This window comes from Dysidea avara, chromosome 7 (genome assembly GCF_963678975.1).
Source record: "Dysidea avara chromosome 7, odDysAvar1.4, whole genome shotgun sequence".
Classification (NCBI taxonomy): domain Eukaryota; kingdom Metazoa; phylum Porifera; class Demospongiae; order Dictyoceratida; family Dysideidae; genus Dysidea; species Dysidea avara.
Window position 1 is genome coordinate 26,291,315 of NC_089278.1, and position 19,745 is coordinate 26,311,059.

General features: G+C 37.4%; 1 protein-coding gene across 1 annotated transcript; it reads left to right on the forward strand.

Annotated features, from left to right (window-relative positions):
* Positions 1 to 461: 461 nt before the first annotated feature.
* On the forward strand, positions 462 to 19,375 carry LOC136261288 (uncharacterized). The gene is made up of 4 exons (XM_066055265.1): positions 462 to 1,191; positions 8,872 to 9,826; positions 16,744 to 17,463; positions 18,926 to 19,375. The coding sequence occupies exons 1-4, from the start codon at positions 685 to 687 to the stop codon at positions 19,273 to 19,275; spliced, it is 2,532 nt and encodes an 843-aa protein (XP_065911337.1). The 5' UTR covers positions 462 to 684; the 3' UTR covers positions 19,276 to 19,375.
* Positions 19,376 to 19,745: the final 370 nt, after the last annotated feature.

Consider the following 19,745-nt stretch of genomic DNA (forward strand, 5'->3'; position numbering starts at 1 on the left):
GAGGTGTCATTTTTCGAGTTTGACCACTTCAAGTTAGGACAAAGCCATCAGAGTACAAGATATATTTGTAATTACAGATTCCAGAAGATGCCCCCCCCCCCCCCCCCCCCCCGTGCTTGTATAGCGCATGACGCTTTGCATTGCAAGAACTTGGAAAACCGCAGTACTGTATTTTTCCAAGATCTTGCTGTGTACAAAGTGCCATGCGCTAATTAATACGCACGCATGCGAATTACCAGTTAAGCCACGTGGTCTTACAGTACAGGTACAAATACTGTACCGTCAATAACTTGTGGTAGTCTTCTACTGTTCTTTAATCATACTAAACAGCATTACAACGATGTGCGAAACCGAATCAGCAACGACTCATTTTGCCATGCGCGCGCATTGTTAGCGCATGGCGCTTCGTATACCGCAAGATCTTGGAAAAATACAGTACTATAATTAGTAACCAATTAAGATCCATACAAGGAGTGATTCTCTACGAACTGCTTTGAATAGAAGCTGATGATCATTTTAGCAGAGTACTGAAATGGTACAAGAGCGATATAATACGTTGCGTCAACCTCAGTTACCTCTTCCAGCATTTGCGAAAATACAACGTAATAACTGCAGAAGAGGAGCAGGAACTCCAGACGGAGAAGCGAAGAGTCTAAAAAGAGCGCAAGTTGTGCAGCGAACAAGATGTTCCGTGGCATTCTCAAGACTAAAGGTTCGATTGTGTTTGCTGAATTTTTGAAGGCGTTAGGTGATGAAAAGAAACATATGGGCCATAAACATCTGTATAACAGATTTGCTCTGGAGTATGACCTTTCGCGTCGTCGGGGTTATGTGTCCCCAAGCGAACGCCACACCGAACCCATTGGATTCCAATCTGAACATTTTGAAATGTCTACTAGAAGAGATTACATAAAAGTTGGTCACGATTCTACTGCGGTCACCTCGGCGGCCACTGGTGTAAATACTAATGGCCAAATATGTGGTTGTATTTGTGAGAGACGACTAGAACAAGTGTTAGATCGGCTGTGTACAATGGAAGATAAGTTTGATCGAATGATGTCCCAAAACAATGCTGAAACTCCCTTATCACAGCCCCCTACTGATTATCATTATGGATCACAGACATCGGAAACTACTACTGTTGTTACTGGGTTTCCACTGCCACCACTGCAGTCAGTAGAACTATCAAATGTGAGTATATAGTAATTATGCACATAGCCTACTATCACAATGGCAGATCCAGGATGGGGCATTTGGGACAAATGCCTCCCCCTTCCTTTATGAAGAACCATAGCCAACTACTTTTGATTGAAATACTAAACCTTGTCAGGCCAAAATCAATTTTATCTCACAAAAATATACGTATTACTACCATTTATTACAAACTTACCTGAAATCAAAGTCAAACTGGTACCCAGCACCTTTGTGCATACTAAGTGCCTCTAAAATAATTATAGTTCAAAGAGGTGATTATCTGTTGCTTCAAAAATACAGCAACTAACAAATCCCTACAACTTAGCCTGTTTGTGCCCCTCCCCTTGCCAACTCCTGGATCCGCCCCTGTATCAAATACAGCTAGCTACACATTTTGTGTAACAGAGCTGCACAATTTGTTAGGATTATAGTGCCTGGGTCTGGGGGCTTTGGGGTCTTAAGACCACCCCTTGGGTTGAACCTCGAACAGGAAATCTAAGACAGAGGAAAGCAACTGGATGCAAAAGATCAATATTCTCTAATAGAGCAGTCATGAACTAGGTAGTGCAAGTGATATAAGTTCAGCAAATGGTAGAAAACACATGCTTACTGTGAGTGGAAGAGCTAGCAACCGTAAGAAAGCAATGGTGTTAGTTATATAGGTACGTCTGATTTGTATGATCTTCTATAATAAGTAATGTTTTACTGAATGTACTTTTCTTTTGTGGTAGTGTACAGTGTACCTGATTCCGCCCAACATTAATATTGGTCTATATGGGCACATGATTTCACTTGGCTGTTCTTGAGACTTCACCGGCCCAGAAGACACAGAGCTCTGGTCCCTACACTCGGCAGTACGGATTACGGAGTGACACAAGAGATGGCTAGATTTTCAATAGCACAGTATAGCAATAAACTGCACAAACAGCAGTGTACCATTTAGCTAGATTCACACATCATGCTTGTTAAAAATGCCTAAGAGCACATTTAAGTAGTACTGAGCAATAGTAGAATTTTACTATCACGATAGTTACTCATTAAATATCGCGATAGTGAATACTATCCCAATAGTTTATGAAACACTTTGCTCTTAACAAAATCTTAGTTGTATAGCTATGATTTGTGGTCATATAGAAAGTTATTTTGCATGCACAGGACATTTGTTAATTAACTGCGTGGGCAGCCAATGAATTGGTATAGCTTTTATAGGCCACTCATTTGTAAGAAAGCTAACTGTAAAACAGTATAGAAGGGTTGTCAATACCATTTTAATTCAGATCTGAGCTTATCATAACTATCACGATAGTGATATCCCACTATCATTATTGCGATAGTGATTTACTATTGCAATGTATTGCACTATCAATACTATTACTCAGCCCTACGTTAAAGTATGAATGTGCTACGGCTGTAGGCCGGGATGTGCTGCATTGCATGTGTGAACTTTAGTGGGGTTACCCTCCACCCATCTCAGAGAACCCCCTCTTGAATAATTCTTGTATAATATTTTGAGGAAAGGACTAGATAGTTCACCCTAACCAGTTGTCAGCCATAGATCCATGCCTTGTTCCTGAAATCAAGTTTCACATGTGTCCATCTATCAAACAGTGTGGTAGTACTGTTTAAGTAGGGATCCCCCAAGAGTGATGCATGCTGCCTAAATTTCTGCCTTCAAAATTCATCCTAGAGACATCTTACGCGATGAAAATCACCTTGATGAATATTAGTCCATCTAACATCAAATACAGCATTAAAAACAAGAAAACATTAATAGGCATAGAAAATTGCTAAACTCAGATTTTAGTCTCACTGCCAGCCTGACTGCCTGACCACAGTCGCAAGGCTGGAGGCCCAATGAAGTAGCGCATGACTACTATTTTGTGCCACGAAAACAAACTCACCGGTGGAATGTGCCTTTTGGGGTTCCGACAAGTGTGTGCCCTTTGCACCTTGTCTTTCCTTTTATCTGAAATGCTTCCAATAGGTTGCTACATTTTTTATAATTATTCAATGCAATTCTCTACTGACTGCCTGACTGATTGATTGACTGACTGACTGACTGATGCCTTCATACAAGTGCAACTTGAGGCTATGGGCTTGATTTTTTGCTGTTTGATGTCACTTCAGTCTGAAAAGTACCTTTTGGCATACCCAGTACATATCATGCATGCTTCATGGACTTGCCTATGTCTTTTTTGTCCCATTTATATTTGTTCACAGCGCAGGTTGTCGCATCACAGTACCGCCATGTGATGGCTTCTCTATGTTTGTAATGGGAATTGTCCAGGTTTACTGTTGTGGCCGGATTTATTTCAGAGGTCCTTCTCGTAGTATATTTCATGTGTACATGAAGAGCAATGGCCACTTTGCTATTTCAATAATTGGTAGTTGGGCATATGTTCAGTGCCATTCTTCTAATGCGGTATGCACGGGTTCACCAGTTGTAACAAAAAAGTAAATAAACAAGTACAAGGAAAAATTCAATTAGGTATCAAAGAAATAAAAAATAGTGAAACAAGGGAAGTCACCTACATCTGAAAATGTACTTGTGGGCATTTACTGTATTATGTAGCCTAAATATAGGGGAAAACTTTTCGAGGTTGAGCAATGTTACCTAATTAAAATTTGCAAAAAAAATCTTAGACTATGTGGAGGCCTAAATACTTCAATGATAAAATTTTCACTGTTAAGCCCAAAAACCTCTAAATCAGTGAAAATTTGCTCCTTTGAAATATTTAGGTCCCTAATTCAGTCATGGGGATACGTAGACTAAAGTAAGGATTAAATGTCTACTAGTATAATAACTTCAGACGTAGGCGAATTCCCTTGAGTCTCTTGTTTCACTACTTTTTGTCCCTAATTGAACTTAAAACACCTTGTACTTGTGTATTTTGTCATTAAGAATAGGCTTGGTTGTAGTGCTTGGAGCTTTTATGCACAGTACAATAAAACTACTGTACTGTACTGTACATGATGTGTGCATGTTGGTGGTTTTCACGACGATACCTACAGTCATCACTCTGTTTGATCCTAGGAAATTAATCCTTGAACATCCCTGTTACTACTGCAGAAAAACCTGCTAATGAGTTAGAAACTAGAATATTTACAAATTTAAATATGAAATAGGGACCCAAGCGATAAGGAAAGTGAAACAAGATATACAAATGATGGACCTTGGGTACTACAACATTAGGGCTGTGCAATAGAAACAAAACCTATACCGTATTTATCCATATAAAAGCCAGGGTTTTTTATTTCCTATAAGTGAATTTGGACTGGGAATGTAAACAAGCCTGGCGTCTTTTCAGACCCAGGCTTTTACTTCTTAGAGCACATGAGGCGAAGGGTGATTGTGGACAGTGAGAGTGCTTATTATATATGACTTACAGTTTGGAATCTTTACTTTGAAATACGAGGTGAAGTGTGTTTATCTGGTGTATAGACCCTTGTACAGCACATGACTCCAGTGTTTAATAAAATTATAATCTAGTTTTTGGCACCCCGGCATCTAAACAAACCCAATTGTGTATTCTATAGTTTGGGATGAAGTACCAGACGTTTATTTGAGCCCGGCTTTAATATGGATAAATATGTTGATAAGTGAAAGCCATTAAGTTTTAATCTCAATGATCTTGATAAAAAATATTAAATGTCATGTGGCACTGCTTTGTAAGAAATTTGGTGCTTAACAGTAATGTGGTAGTCTTTTCCAACTAGTTTGACACTTACTTAATGAACTTAAGCTTACTGGTAATCTGACTGGTGTTGATACACAGTATTATGAAGATTTATTATCTCAATAGTTATCATTATCTTTATAGGTATCACAATAATCTTCTATCTAAATTATTTCCCTGTCCTGTACAACATAGCTGTATGGGAAATCCCTACATTGGCATGTTACCACAATTATTTAATTTTTTTATTTAATGCCAAAGTAGGACAGAACTATGTTGTAGTTCCCGGAGTCCAACATTCATATATCTTGTTTTACTGCTTGGAACTCTACTTTTTAAACCAGGCACCCAGCCAGCTGTGGACGCATGCCTAATTTACTGAAACTGTTTTTGTAAAATGTGTATATATGTATGTAATTTAGGGTTGGGCAATATTGAATTTATGACATGCAATTATTGCATGAATCATTTAATGCAATTATTGCAATGTGAAAATTGAAACACAACCAGATAGTTTGAAAAATCCATATGACTGCTTGTTTTCACTGAGAATTAGTGTACAAACATAACTTCTTTGCTAACAAGTTAACCAATTGACATAGTTAGCAATAATATGCATAAACTGTATCAAATTTGAGGCCTAGAAGACACACAAAATAGATGACAAATGCTATAATTCTTATTGTGAAATGCGATAATATTGTCTGCGATAATATTGCGAAGGCAAAATACATGCGTTTATGGTATTGCAAGCACTTGCTTAGACGATATTGGTGATTTATTGAAATATTGCCCAACCCTAGTATGTATGTACGTATGTACGTATGTATGTATGTATGTACCTACCTAGTTTGTCCGTATGCACCCACGCGAGCAAATCCTTTTAGTGGTAAAAACAGTCAGCCACTAAATGAAGCCCGTATTAAACTTGAGCCTAGACAAGGTTTGCACTGATGCATTGCTGATTTGAAATATGGGTGTAGTGACTCTCTATAAACTTCGTGAACTACCTTCCCATTGGGCTCTTCATGTATTTGACTACCGAATAACATCTTGATGTTTTGTAGAAAGAATTCGTGGGAAAAATACTATAGACAAACTATAAAACAGATACTTCTGTGCGTATTAAGTTGTCGAAAGTAGTTTGTTCGAAATGCGCTTCCTTAGCAATGTAATTAGAGAATTATGAAATGAATTCAATAATTACAAAATCCGAAATTACTATAACCATTGCATTATTACAAAACAAGCCTTGGTTAATATATTTCCAGCTATATAAGTAGTGCCTGGTTTTTAGAAGTAGCACAACATCAACTTGTTTTATATACTGGTTTATTTATATTTTATGGACTTGTGACTGTTTTATTAGCAAATGGTTTTATTAGCAAATGGTACATGTCTTTTGTACAAGGGTGATTGCTTTATTAGAGTATCTTGCCATATATGCCTTGTTAATTTCCACTATGCTATTTGCTATAAGTGCAACCAGAACAAGAAGGGAGCATGGTGGCCGTGCTTGATTGCTATAAGTGCAGTTATATAAATCTTTAAGGAATATATGTGAGTAGACCATTAACAAGATGGTCATTGTGTTTGATCTTTGTAAGCCTAGCTAGATGGTTGAGGATGTGATCGTCATGCTATGGTTTTAGTGATGGACCTATCAAATGGCTACAGGTACTATTGGATGTCCAGTACCTCTAACAGTACCATAAGTACTTCAAATATACTCCTCAAGCATAGTGCTGATACAAAAAGTTAATGCCTTGATACAGTTTTGTTACATGAAGAAAATGACAAGTAGCATAATAGTAGATTAAAGAAAATGCAAGGTTGCAGAATCTTGTCAGTACCCCATAAGACGCATCCCAGATGTGAGTTATGCGTAGTGGTGTAAAATGGTGACTGTACAGTACGTAATTTAGCCTCTAGCCTTGTGACTGTCATCAGGCTGCCAGCTGGCTGAACAAACTTTTGGTTTTGCCGATTTTTTTGAAATTAAATCTGAAAATGAGTTCTTGTTTTAATGCTATATTTGACATAAGGCGCACTAAGATTCTTTTGTAAAGGTACTTTTTGGAATGTAATTTACAAAATGGTTGTTAGCAGCGACGCTTTTGGTAAGTACCCTGATTTTTGGGGGGATCCTACTATATCATGCTGTTATGATAGATACGCATATGAATTGCATTACTTCTGTAAATATCATGCCATTGTTATCTTATGAAATTATCAAGGTACATGGGAGGTAGCTGTGTATTGTAGATGGGGGGGGGGGGGGGGGGGGGTTTACCAGAGTGATGTACTATACCCCCGAAGCTGTAGCAATTTAGCTTTTTCATGAAGTCTCAAAGTTCACCAAAATTAACTTGTTGGTATCATTTGAAGCATTTCAACTAAATCATCAACTGAGTTTTTAAACTAGGTGAGCATCCCACATACGCACCTGGAAATTGCTTTCTGAAAAAAATGTGTAATTTCTCTCTGTTAATTGGCTAAGCAAAACGTCTTGCAACCAGTGTGTGAGAAATGAAAGCTGCATAGAGCCTGTATTAAAGTAAACTTTATTCTGAAGTGACCTGATTACACGGGGTAGTTGGTTTCTATATACGATTATAACGGGAATTGTCCATGCTTTCTAGTATGAAACAGGACGGCTGATGTTTATATCTGCAGCTATTCTAGTTAACATTTAATTCCTGCTTCAGTCATGGCTATACTATTGACTAGCTATGAGACTGAAGTAGGAACGTATGTTCTATTAGAGTATTTCAACAGAGCTTTGTATATAAATGTATTGGCTTCAGTTATCCAAACAATTCATTTATCTGAACATTTTTACCATTCCTTAAGGGTTATGGGTTAGGCGCTTAATAATAGGTTATTATTTTTCGATGCACTATAATGGATGGTGCAATATTGGCACGAAACTCATGTAGGTGTTAGCGAGAAGGTTGTTAGCTTCAAAGTGTTGTATAGCCACACGATAATAGCGGACAAATCATACAAAGTTAGTGTTAATAATTTACTGTGGAAGGTAGTCAAGCATAAAATTAAGTCCCTGCAATATGGTTGAACCAGCGTTTAGCGCTACTGCTTAATGTGGTTATTATTCATCAAAAATAGCAGCTGTCAGTACTAATTTTTTATGGCAGTGTCAATGGGTGGTTATATTATCTAGGTCCTGTCGTGGTGACTTTGTGGGAAAACTGACTAGAGGCTGGTTAGTTATCGTATCTTTCAAGGATAATGGCGATTAGTTCTGCTATGGAAATACCGCGAGTGCACTACAGTACTGTTACAATCGGATAACAACTCAATTTGTTTGTGAGGACCTAGAAATCACTTTAGTAATAGCTTATTAATGCTAAATATCATGGTGTGACTTCCCATGAAACGTAGTTTTTGATGAATAGCAACTCAACAGTTTTGCTGTTTAGTGCCTGTATTTCTGTACAAGCGCATCCTTGTTGATTGTATCGCCGCTTTTGGTATTACTTGTACGTTAATATACGATGTTATTTTAGTGTGTTCTTCCGTGCAAAACGGTTGAAATAGAACTATAAGCAAAGTGCCTACAAATTATTTACTGGGTAACCCGTAACCTTAAGACACTTTGGGGTTCAGATGATTGAGGTTCCACAGTACTAGTATAGCTGCAGGTATAGACAACCTATCTTGTTTCATTACATTTTATTTATATGATGAACATGTGCACTTATATCATGCAGCAGAATTCCATATCAGCATTGAAATAATGGAGTAGTGGTATCTTTTATTAGTGGTTAAGGAGGCTAACCAGGGAATAGAATCTCTGGAAACTCCCACTAGAGATGCAGCATTGTTATGAAAAACTAAAAACATTTATTTTAATGATTTTGCCAATCACAAAGTCTGCTGGTGTTAAGATGTTTATATCACGTGATTGTACAGTTGTATGTCCATGTGATATGATAAAGAAACGTTTAAATATGTATACTATGTAATAGTTGCATTACAGGTTTTAAATGATAGTCACACAGAGAGTCCTTTAGATGTTCAGCACCTTCCTCGCACACTAAATCTTGCTGAAGTGGTTTGCCCTTGTAAAAGTTTGCAATTTCTTCCGTTTGTTGTTAACTACAAAGCTTGTTTTGTTTACCAAATGTCAACAGAGAATGAATCACAAGGAGTAGCTGAAAATTTCAACTTCCTCAGTGGTGAGTGGGAAGAGAAAACATTTGTTGCTAACAGTAACAGAAATGCTTGCTCAACTATGTTAATCTACTCTGAGAAATTAACGGTGTTTGGAAGTGATTCTGAAAAGTTGGGATTATATTCATTGGACAAAAATTTATGGGAGTTCATAGAGTCTTCTGAATTTCCCTTCCATAATTTGGATTTGAATAATAGTGCTTGTGTACGATATTTTTTTGAAGGACATGATGGCATAGTACTGATCACTAAATGTCATACTCATTTATTTATCTATCTATTTTCTTTGTCAAAAGTGGCTGGTAGCAACTGGAAATCTGCTAAGCTGTCACCATCACACTTGGAAAATGGTCATTGTCAAATCCAATCTTGTTTTGCTTATGCTAACAACATCTATCTTAGTTTGCTCTCGAATACTCACTTGTTTGTGTACCAAGTTGATCTCATTCCACTGCAGCAAAGCACTATGCAAACATGTTCTCTTTTACTGAAATCATCATGGTGTTTAGATAATTATACTATTAAAAAGTGTTACCTTTCTTGCCTAAATGAAGAGGTAGTTACAATTATGATCAAAGAAATAAAAGATAAAAAAGTTGTTGAGCTTTCTTCATTAAGTCATTTTAATTCTGGCTCATTAAATCCATTGACTTCTTTCTCATCAGTTGTGGAGGTAGTGACTGCTACTATAGTTCCTGATAGTATCAGCATGGCTATTGTATACTGTGAAAGTGAGGAATACAAGCTTTGTGTGTTAAATGGTAAGAAATTATATAATTTGTATTGGAAAGATAGTATCTAATTGCTTTCTCCTTGAAATGCCTTTTTGTATTAGGTCGGTATTATGTAATACAGTGGTAGGGGTCATGGTGCCCATGAAGGGATATTGATGACAAACCAGCCTCACATTACCTTCACTGCACTTTGGCAGAAATGGTTAGGCCTAACTAAACCCCAAATCCAAAAGTGCTTTCAATGTGACCCACAACACTTTCAATTAATTGTAGTGTTGTGAACCAGTATGGAAAAACCGGTTATTAACCGGTATTGTCTAGGTCAAGCCAATTATTGGCTAAGAAGCCTTTTAACCGGTTTTGCCCACCCACTTGGTAAACCATAAATTACCCCTGCTGACAAGTGTTAACATCACAACATAACCTCAAAGCATGTGTAAATATGTGCTTGTAATAGCTATTATTGTAAGGCAGGATGTTGATGGTCACTTTGGTACCACCCTAAGGCTTCCAAAAGGCACATTTAGTGCCATAATGTCTGCTAATTTACAATCAGACAATAACCAGTCAATATCCAATTATTCACCTTCCAATAACTGGTTTTAGTAAACTCTGCAGGTTCACAGCACTAATTAATTGCTATAAATTTTAAAGTATATAGTGGAATTTGTACTTACTCACTTACTGACACAATTACTAACTAACTTACTTACTTACTTACATACTCACTAAGGCATTTAGATAAACGCAACTCAATAATAGCTAGGGCAATGTGGTTAATTTTTTTTCAGTATTAGACATCACTTTAGCCCAACAGGTATTTTTTGACATATTGTAGTATGTACAATGCATGCATAATGTACTTACTTTTGCCCTTCTTTGTGTCCCATTTCTTTTCACTGACAGAGCAAGGTGTCAACTCATAGTAGCGACTTTGTGTATTAAAGAATAACCAAAATCATCTGTATTTCTGTGCAACGTCTCCAACTGTTGAAGTAATCAGATTAGTTGTAGGCTAGTTTTATGTATCACTCTCCATGTGTAGGGTTGTGTAACAGGCAGAACATAGTCGAAAATTGCATAAAATGGCTCATTGCTTATTACTAATTTAGAATGTACAATTATAGCCTCATACAGTAAGTCTGCGTGGTATCTACAAAACCATGCACACTTTGTAAGGTACGGCTTCTCCGTTGCTGTGCATCTTTGAGATCTCTGACATCAAGTTTCTTATTGAATCTCTACTACAGAGTGTAATACGTTGCTTCAATATCCTTGACTATATCTCTTTCTCGCAGATCAGGTTCATCACAACACATTCACCCATAACAAAGAAAGAAATTTTAGTTTTGTCAGTGTTTGCTGTCTATGGAATGCACTTCTGTCTACCACTTATAAACTTGTCTGTTCATATAACCAAGAGCTGCATTTGTGGGAATACTCCTTGCAGTTACTGTACAATTGAACATTCTCCCATCAACTTTACACTGATACAATAGCTACTTAGTTTCTTGTGATTTGTTATATCTGGTTGTAGGCACTGTATCCTATACAGATAACTACTTATTCACTGTCATCTGTGCACTGTATCTCTGTATGTATATGTACTAACAAGCCTGATAAATAAATAAATGTATGAAAATTGCATTTTCTTTCCTCCTGTCAATATGCACACAGTGTGGCACACCTGCTTTGTTTGCTGCATAGCACACTACCATGTGTCTTGATATAGGAATTTTACAAATTAGTAGGGATCATTGCCATAAAAAGTGCTTTAAAACGGGAGTCATCACCAGAGGTTAAAATTTATTCCTACTTTATCCCATATACATAAACCAGTTTAAAGTACTTTGCGTGGGTGAGGTCAAAATGAAAAACAGTGCTTTATTTTCCGTTACGCATTCAAACGTGCTCTATTTTCCATTTGTGTCACAATAAAGTACAGTTATGCGATGGTTTGGAAAATAAAGAGCAGTTATGCATTCATTGGAAAATAAAGAACTGTTGTTTATGAAAAACAAGATCACATGCATAACATTTCTAATTGTCAAAAGTAGCCAAAAAGATATTATTCGTTTGTTCTACTACCACACCTGTACTTTATAGACACTTACCGATTGTCTGATGGCTGAAAACCAACAGGGTCGAGTTCACAAAATAAACGCTCCAAACAAGACGACAAGATAGCACTTTAAACCAGTTAAAGCACTGCTACGTCTGTACAATATGAAATTAAAAGCATTTGAGCTCAGTCTCGAACCTAATATAGCATTCGGCTTCACCTCGTGCTATATTTGTCTCTCGCCCACGTCCTTATGTTTTATTTCCATATTATACGTGTGGCAGTGCTGTAACTAGTATATAGAGTAAATTGCACTTCAGGTGATGACCTCACTTGTATAAAAAGAGGGAGACATGGATTTTTAATTTCTTTTTTATTAACTTTTACAAGAGTATACAATAGAAACCAAGAGTATCGAACGGGTGTATTACCCCGTGATTAATCATTGCGTAAAGTAACATGGATATTTCAGTAATTGTTCGTTTTCATTGCCATTAAGGGTTGCTGTGTTTAGCCAAATTCGGCCACTAAACCAAGCGAAAACATGATAGCGTTAGGGCTGAGCGATACTACCGTTTTAGCGATATATCGCGATATTTTGAAAGTATCGATATCGCGATATTTTGTTATTAACTATCGTGATACCATGCCTATACATTACTGTCATTAAAAATCCATTTGTTATGCAGTACTAGGCTAAGAATCCTTGTAAATGATAAAGTCCACCCATCTGGTTTCCCCTGCAGAGAGGTGTGAACACCATAACAACCTCAAAGCATGTGTTACAATAACTGTTACTGTAAACAAGGTTGATAGTGGCTAGTTTGCTATCACCTATAAGGACTTCCTGCAGGAATGCTGAGCAATATGCTATGTAGCACCAGCAATGATTGACTTATTTGTAAGTATCGTGAACTATTCAGTATCGTGAATAGTGGCTTTAGTATCGATCGTGATACTAAAATGGCAGTATCGCTCAGCCCTAGATAGCGTTAAAGGGAATTAGCTAATGTTAAAGTTCTGACACTGCCAAGCGGATCCCTGAAGACATGGCAAGACGCGCGTTTGTGCAACTGTTGTTTTAGCGAACTGGAGTTATCTTGGGTCCTTACTACACTTTCTTTGTACAATAACTGTTGAAGACTTGGCTGAATAACACGGAAAACTGGCAAACAAAGACCTGTTGCCACGTACGCATTTCAAATTACCATTTCACGTAAACAAAGAATTACTGAAATATCTGTGTTACTTTACACAATGATTAATCACGGGCTAATACACCATTCAACACTCTTGGTTTCTATTATATACTCTTGATTTTTTATAACTGTATTAACTTAACACCCTTATGTATGGTTACATATATATTAATTTACTGTATGATTTGGTAATGAAATACATGATTAAAATGCTTCCGGAGTAATCTTACATTTGAATGTGTCATAAGTTGCTTTTGTCACAAGTTGGATACTGTATAAATGAAGTATTCATTCCAAGGGAGATCTTATCAGTAATTTGCATGTCAGAGTAAAGTTCTTTTATTGACCAGGTATAGAAAGACTTTGTTATCGATGTTTCCAAGTCATCAATGGATTCCTGCTGTACTACAACATATGGTGGCTTGATAACTTTGATGGATTCTGAAGACGTTTTAGATGAATACAGCAATGTTTCCAGCACGGTATCTAAATACGAAATAAGCATTTTCAGCAAAGACACAGTTGAAGAAAGTGAGGAACCTCTCTTGAGCCATACCAGTTTGAACCAATAGATGCTAACGCTAGCAATATGAGCAACCAACTATCTGAGTCAGCAAAGATACATAGATGCTAACAACAGCAATACAGGCAACCGACTATCTGAGGATGAAGACTGATGAAGAACTACTTAGGAAATTGCCCAACAATATGAGCTGGTTTATAGTCACTATTCTACCACAGCTTGTCAACTAATAATTCAATTCCTACAGGTGTCATTGTTGCAATTGTAAGATGATGCCCAAGACCTTGAAGCAGAAATTCCATGCATAGTAAGGTTTTGCATGGCCTTGAAATTTTATGCAGCGATGAAGGCCCTTTTCTCCATAATATGGTAACTTCCTTCAACTTCATTGCTCTGTTGTAAATTTGCAATTAGTATATACCCATCATACACCTGGTCCAGTATTTTATTAAGATTCAATTTAAGTATGGAATATAATCCATACTTAGTACTGTGTCCAGGGCTATCAGATCTTCTGTCACCAACCAATCAAGCCTTGCTGTGTTTCTTTCAGTTCACTAAGGACAAGCAACTGGTTTTTCTCCCAAATAACATGAATGGCTGGATGAAGATATTTTGTGATGTCTAAAAGTGTCTTTCTATTTATTGTAGCATAGTGAAAGACCTTAAACACTCTGAGTACCTTAGCTGGTAATGAGCCACTGCAGCAGATGTCAGAAGATTCCCAGCTGGAATGTTATGTATGTATAGCTGGCTTTCCCAGACAAATGTATTGTTACATGGGCTGTATGCTTGCTTGATGCTGAGGAAATATCCAATCACATGCCATTTGATGGAAACAAAGGTACTCCCACAAGCTGCACAAGTGGCAAACAGCAACATGAGGGCAGACTCAAACTGGCACTAGAAAAGTTAGTTGCTTCTCTACTACTCTTCATCTTCTGATGTGATGGTCTCCCAACGCATTGTGGAACTGGTTGCCTCTGTTTCACTCTCCTCTAGCTTCTTCCGTAAGTTCAAAAGGGTCTGCATCCTCAACCACTGGTGTTATCTCTCCTTTTTTGAAGTTGATGTCATTGGAGATTACACTGTATTCCTACATCACACACTGATGGTGCTGCCTGGACCCCTATAACCATGCTCAATAGCAAACAACAATAATAATACTACAATTCCTACCCAAATTAATGACTTCAGGGACAATTGCAGCCTGAGTATGAGCGTCAAGAACGTTTCCGAAAATCTGGATGCCAAAGCTTGTGTACTGAGGTTGTGCAGCCTCGTCCATGGATTGCACTTAGCTAGAATCAACAGAAGTATCTTGCTGTTCTAACTGTGCATCCATCAATTCTTGTACAATCTATTAATACATAAACGAATAGATAGTTATTAGGTTGGCTTAGCAGTTGATATATAACCCTAGATCGCTCTCTTCTCATATGCTGTTCTTTTCTACTAGTACGGACATTTCCTCACCAGGTCACTTACGGCTTGAACACTGCTCTCCCGTGTTGGTGACAAGTACTGATGGATGACGATTGGGTGGAGCTGGGCTTGGCATGAGGAGACACAGTTGGCACAGCATCTGGTTTTAGATATAGTCTCTTTTCAATTCCAAATTGTGCTGCTATAGTGGTGTCTTCTTTGTAGCAGTCACTTTTGTAAAATGATTGCTGCAAAGAACTGAGTGGTTATACATTACATGTACGCATAATACAGTACTGCCATAATGTGTTTATACATGTTTATAGAACTTTGCGTGGGCGAGATCAAAGGAAAAAGTGTACTTTAAATTTCATAAAGTACACTCTCAGCCGGCCAGCTGCTTCATCGACCACAAAGAGTGCTTTATTGCACCGCAAAGAGTGCTTTATTCGTTCAATAAAGCACTCTTTGCGGTGCAGTAAAGCACTCTTTGTGGGCAATAAAGCACAGTTGCCCACGTGCCTTAGTGTAGGCTAATAGCCTACGGGGCTCGCGCCAGTACGACTAATCACCCAAGCCGGTGAAGGCTGATAGCCTCGCCGCGCTGAGTGATCAATCACCCCAGCCAATACGAGTTCCACCACTGGATTGCTTTTATAGACATACTTAAATGCTTCGATGATGGGTGGGAGAAGGTAACATTGCTGTTACGTTTGTTAATGTAAACGGACAAGTCCTGGAGATATCACGGAAATACTTCACCATGTGACTCACAATAGAATCGATTGTGGGTTGTGAGCAAAACCTGCCAAAATACGCGATGAACGTCTACTATGCCAAACTAAAAAAAAAATAAAAAAAAAAACTATGCCAAACTATGGTGAAATACGCGTGAGTTACTTTGTTAAACTATTTTGTGTGCGTTCAGGCTGCTAATAGTTTGTGCAACGCTTGTCCTAGTGTATGGTGAAGCTACACGACTAGAAAGTTCCATAAATCATTTAAAGCATAGCCTTGCTCGTGCTATATGAAAAATAAAGTACTCGGCGCTTGGCCTCGTACTTTATTTTTCATATAGCACTCGCGGCTATACTTTAACATATACATAATATGGATTCCTTTTTGGTTAACAAACAAACATAGAGAAGGATGTGAAACTAACTTCTAGGTAGTACCTTAATTAATTACTTCTTGCATCATGCAGTACGATATTAGGGATCATGAAGGTTTGGGCTTTTCTTACCAAAAATATCCTAAAAGCTAGTAGCTTCACAATACCTTCATGGCGCCTTGGTTAGGTATAACTAAGCCCAGCAGTGCCTTCAGTGCAACCCATACCGCTTCCAATAAGTCGCTACAAAATTCTGAAAAAAATTATTTAATGAAATTTTTTTGTTGACTGACTTACTAATGTCATTAGACAAGCATGATTCGATAACAGCTAAGGCTACAGGTCACTGCTAGATGTCACTTCAGCCTGACAGGTGCCTTTTGGCATATCCCAGTTCGTACAATTCATGCATCATGGACTTGCCTTTGTCCTCCCTTTGTGTTCCAGCACTTTTGCTGACAATACAGTGTTCAAATTTATCTTTTTTGTTTGGCTTATTACATATCCACGAAAATGTTATCACAGATGTTTTTAATAATGTAATGTTTTTTTTTTACTACTCTATGGTATGACACATGTACATGTAAGCTGGTCATTAATTAATATTCTTGCTTCATTGTTTAGTTGATTCTTCCTCCTTAAAAACCACAAATGGAACTGAAGTGGAAGTTACTAGTGCTTTTGCTGTTCTTTCAAAGAAACTTGTTCACATTTTAAATAAGACTAACTTTAGTGAAATCAAAAAAGTCTGCCTGGACAACATCAATACATCTTTGGGTCCTAGTATTCCATATTATGTAGAGAAAAAGATAGAAGCATCCGAGGATTTTGACTCTTTGTTGAATATATTGTCACCAGCTTACTGCAATTGGCTTAATATCTACTTTTTGAAGAAAATGGCTAAAAAGGCTAGTGTTATTCTGGAGACCAAAGAAGCTACTGAACTAATTGCCAAGTTTACTGAAGATATATTCTCCAAAAAGTTAAAAGATGTGTTCCATCAGATTCCACCTTGCCATGCAGGCAAAGACTACATTGAAATTGAGGAAATATGGGACAAAGATTTCAGTGGTATTTCAGTTGAAGACCTTGTTGTCCACTGGAAACACATTGCAAAAAAACTTTTCTATATTGAACAATGTACACTAGTTTTGCACAAAGTGGTAGCATCGGATGTAAAAATACACTGGTTTATTCCTACTACTAGAAAAAATCATGTACTGCAAGCTGTACATCGTGCTACAGACTTTAAGACCTTTGGTATCACATATCTAAAAATTGATTCAGATGTATTTCAGCAAGACAGTGATAGTTGCGATAGCACTGTAACTCCTGTTGCACCAGGTGAGATACAACTTTTAGTATTTATACATATATAATGTGTCTTTCACAGTCATAAAACTCCTGTAATAGTCAATTGAGTTGACATTGACCAATCACCTCATTATCTGCTGTAATAAATAAATAAACTTATGCAGAACTGGTCTGCATTAAAAAGACTACAGTACCTTAACAATATCAACACGCTTATCAGCCAGCTTTTAGAACCCTTTCCTGAATGGGTAACAGTACATAAAATGTGTCAGCATTTAATCCACTCACTTCAAAACTATGGAGAAAACCATTGACAAGTCCAATTTGTTTTGTGGTAGCAAACTCACTAAAGCCAATAACAAGCTATGCATGAATCAACACTTCTGAAATGGAAGCGAGAAAATGAGTGCGAAGAAGGACTAAGATAAGCTCATGATGCATGTGCTATATTATACATACTGTTTTTCCTGTTCATGGTACTCCACAAGGCATGTGGCATAATTACAATGTATTTCAACCCAACATCTTTCCAACTGACTTCTATGGAATTTTAAAAATTTCCTATTTTCTACTAATGCATAATTAAAAGCTATGGGCTTGATTTTTTATTGTTCGACATCACTTCATCCCAAGATGTGCCTTTTTGCCAACTGCAGTACATGCAATGCACGCATCACTGACTTACCTTTGTCCTCCTTTGTGTCCCAGTTCCATTGCTGACAATGCAAGGTGTTGATTCACAGTAGCACGATACGGCTTCCCAGTGGCTGTGATGGTAGCTATTACGCTAATCGTGGTGATTGCAGAGACACTTCTCATACTGTCCTTCATTCGAATTGCTGTGTAACGGGCAGAACATAGCTGAAGATGAAGCATAATGGCCACTGCACTTTTCAGTAATTGACTGTTGGGGCATAAGTTCAGATGTAAAGTTTATTTCATTTATATTATTTATTATAATTTTGTCCAGGTAGGTCCAGGTATGCCAAAAAAACTCCCATAGCAGTCATGTAGTTCTGTAGTACATGTATGAAAAATTTCCCCCTAGAAAAAAAAACCTGCTACGTAGAACCTCCATTAATAGGCAGTCTCTGTAACTGACTCCTTCTAATTATGAACACTATACCACGGTCACTATCATTCTCTCATTGGATCAGTATATTAGTAACCTCTTCTATACAATGGGACACCTATATGTAACGTATTAACCAGACCCTTGCCATGCTTGAATACATGCCATTATACAGTACTATTATATAGTGGAACCACTCCCCAAATTAAGGATACAATAGAAAAAACCTCCATAATAAGGACAAAAAGTTTGGTCCCAATAGATCTGGTTAATACGTTTTCTTTGAAAGAGGTAAACCTCTATATTACAGCAAAAAGTTACTAAAAAATCTGGGTCCCAAAATGTCCGTAATACAGAGGTTCCATGCACTGTATGTCAACATAGACAAGTTGTGATTATGTACCATGTACACTTTAATAGAGTCTGACTTTTGTGAGCCGAAATCGGCAACCACGCCATCAGGAGCACCCAAAGAATTCACCGTGTTCCAGCACTATTATGCCTCCATGACTTCAAGTATTACAGACATAGATGGTATATTGAAGCACTGTGTGACAAAAAGCATCATTACTTTTAATGAAGAGCAAAAGATTAAGTCTAAAGCAACAGCATTAGATAAAGTAGAATGCTTGCTTGGTCACATTCATGGTCCATTGAGTGCAGGTTTGACAGATAGTTTCACCATCCTACTGGAGATTATGGAAACGTATGGACAATTGACCACTCAACAGTTAGCACAAGACATGAAGAAAGCTCTTGCTGTTATGTGAATTTCATGTGCATCCTAAAAATATATATATAAATTAGTTTTTGAAAATAATATTCTTGTGTTTTGAAATGATACTTGAATTGTTATTTGGACAGAAAACAAAGAAGCTTTGCATTAATGTCTAGCTAGAGTTGTGCTGTGGGCCATGGAACGTCAATTGTGTGTACTTGTCTGTCCATAATTATATGCTTACCTATGTTTATTTACCTGTCAGGATCTAAAAGCATGACCTGCATGAGCCCTCATGTTCACTATAATAAATCAAACGAACAATCAACCAAATGCATAAAATGTCTGTAATAGTTCAAACACACAAAAAGTGCTTTCCCACCAATTCCCTTTGTCTGTATCCACACTCTTAGAGACAACTTGTAAATGGATTACTCAGTGTATCTTGGCTAGACAGGCAACATCTCTTGTTAAGGTTGTTCCTCAGTGGGGATGAAGATTTATTCTTGGACGAGTGAACTA

Excerpts from the sequence above, each read along its gene's own strand:
- LOC136261288 (XM_066055265.1), top strand. The coding sequence starts at position 685 with ATGTTCCGTGGCATTCTCAAGACTAAAGGTTCGATTGTGTTTGCTGAA. Across the intron at positions 9,827-16,743 it reads CAAGCTTTGTGTGTTAAATG|TTGATTCTTCCTCCTTAAAA; the intron begins GTAAGAAATTAT and ends TTCATTGTTTAG. Across the intron at positions 17,464-18,925 it reads TGTAACTCCTGTTGCACCAG|AGTCTGACTTTTGTGAGCCG; the intron begins GTGAGATACAAC and ends ACACTTTAATAG.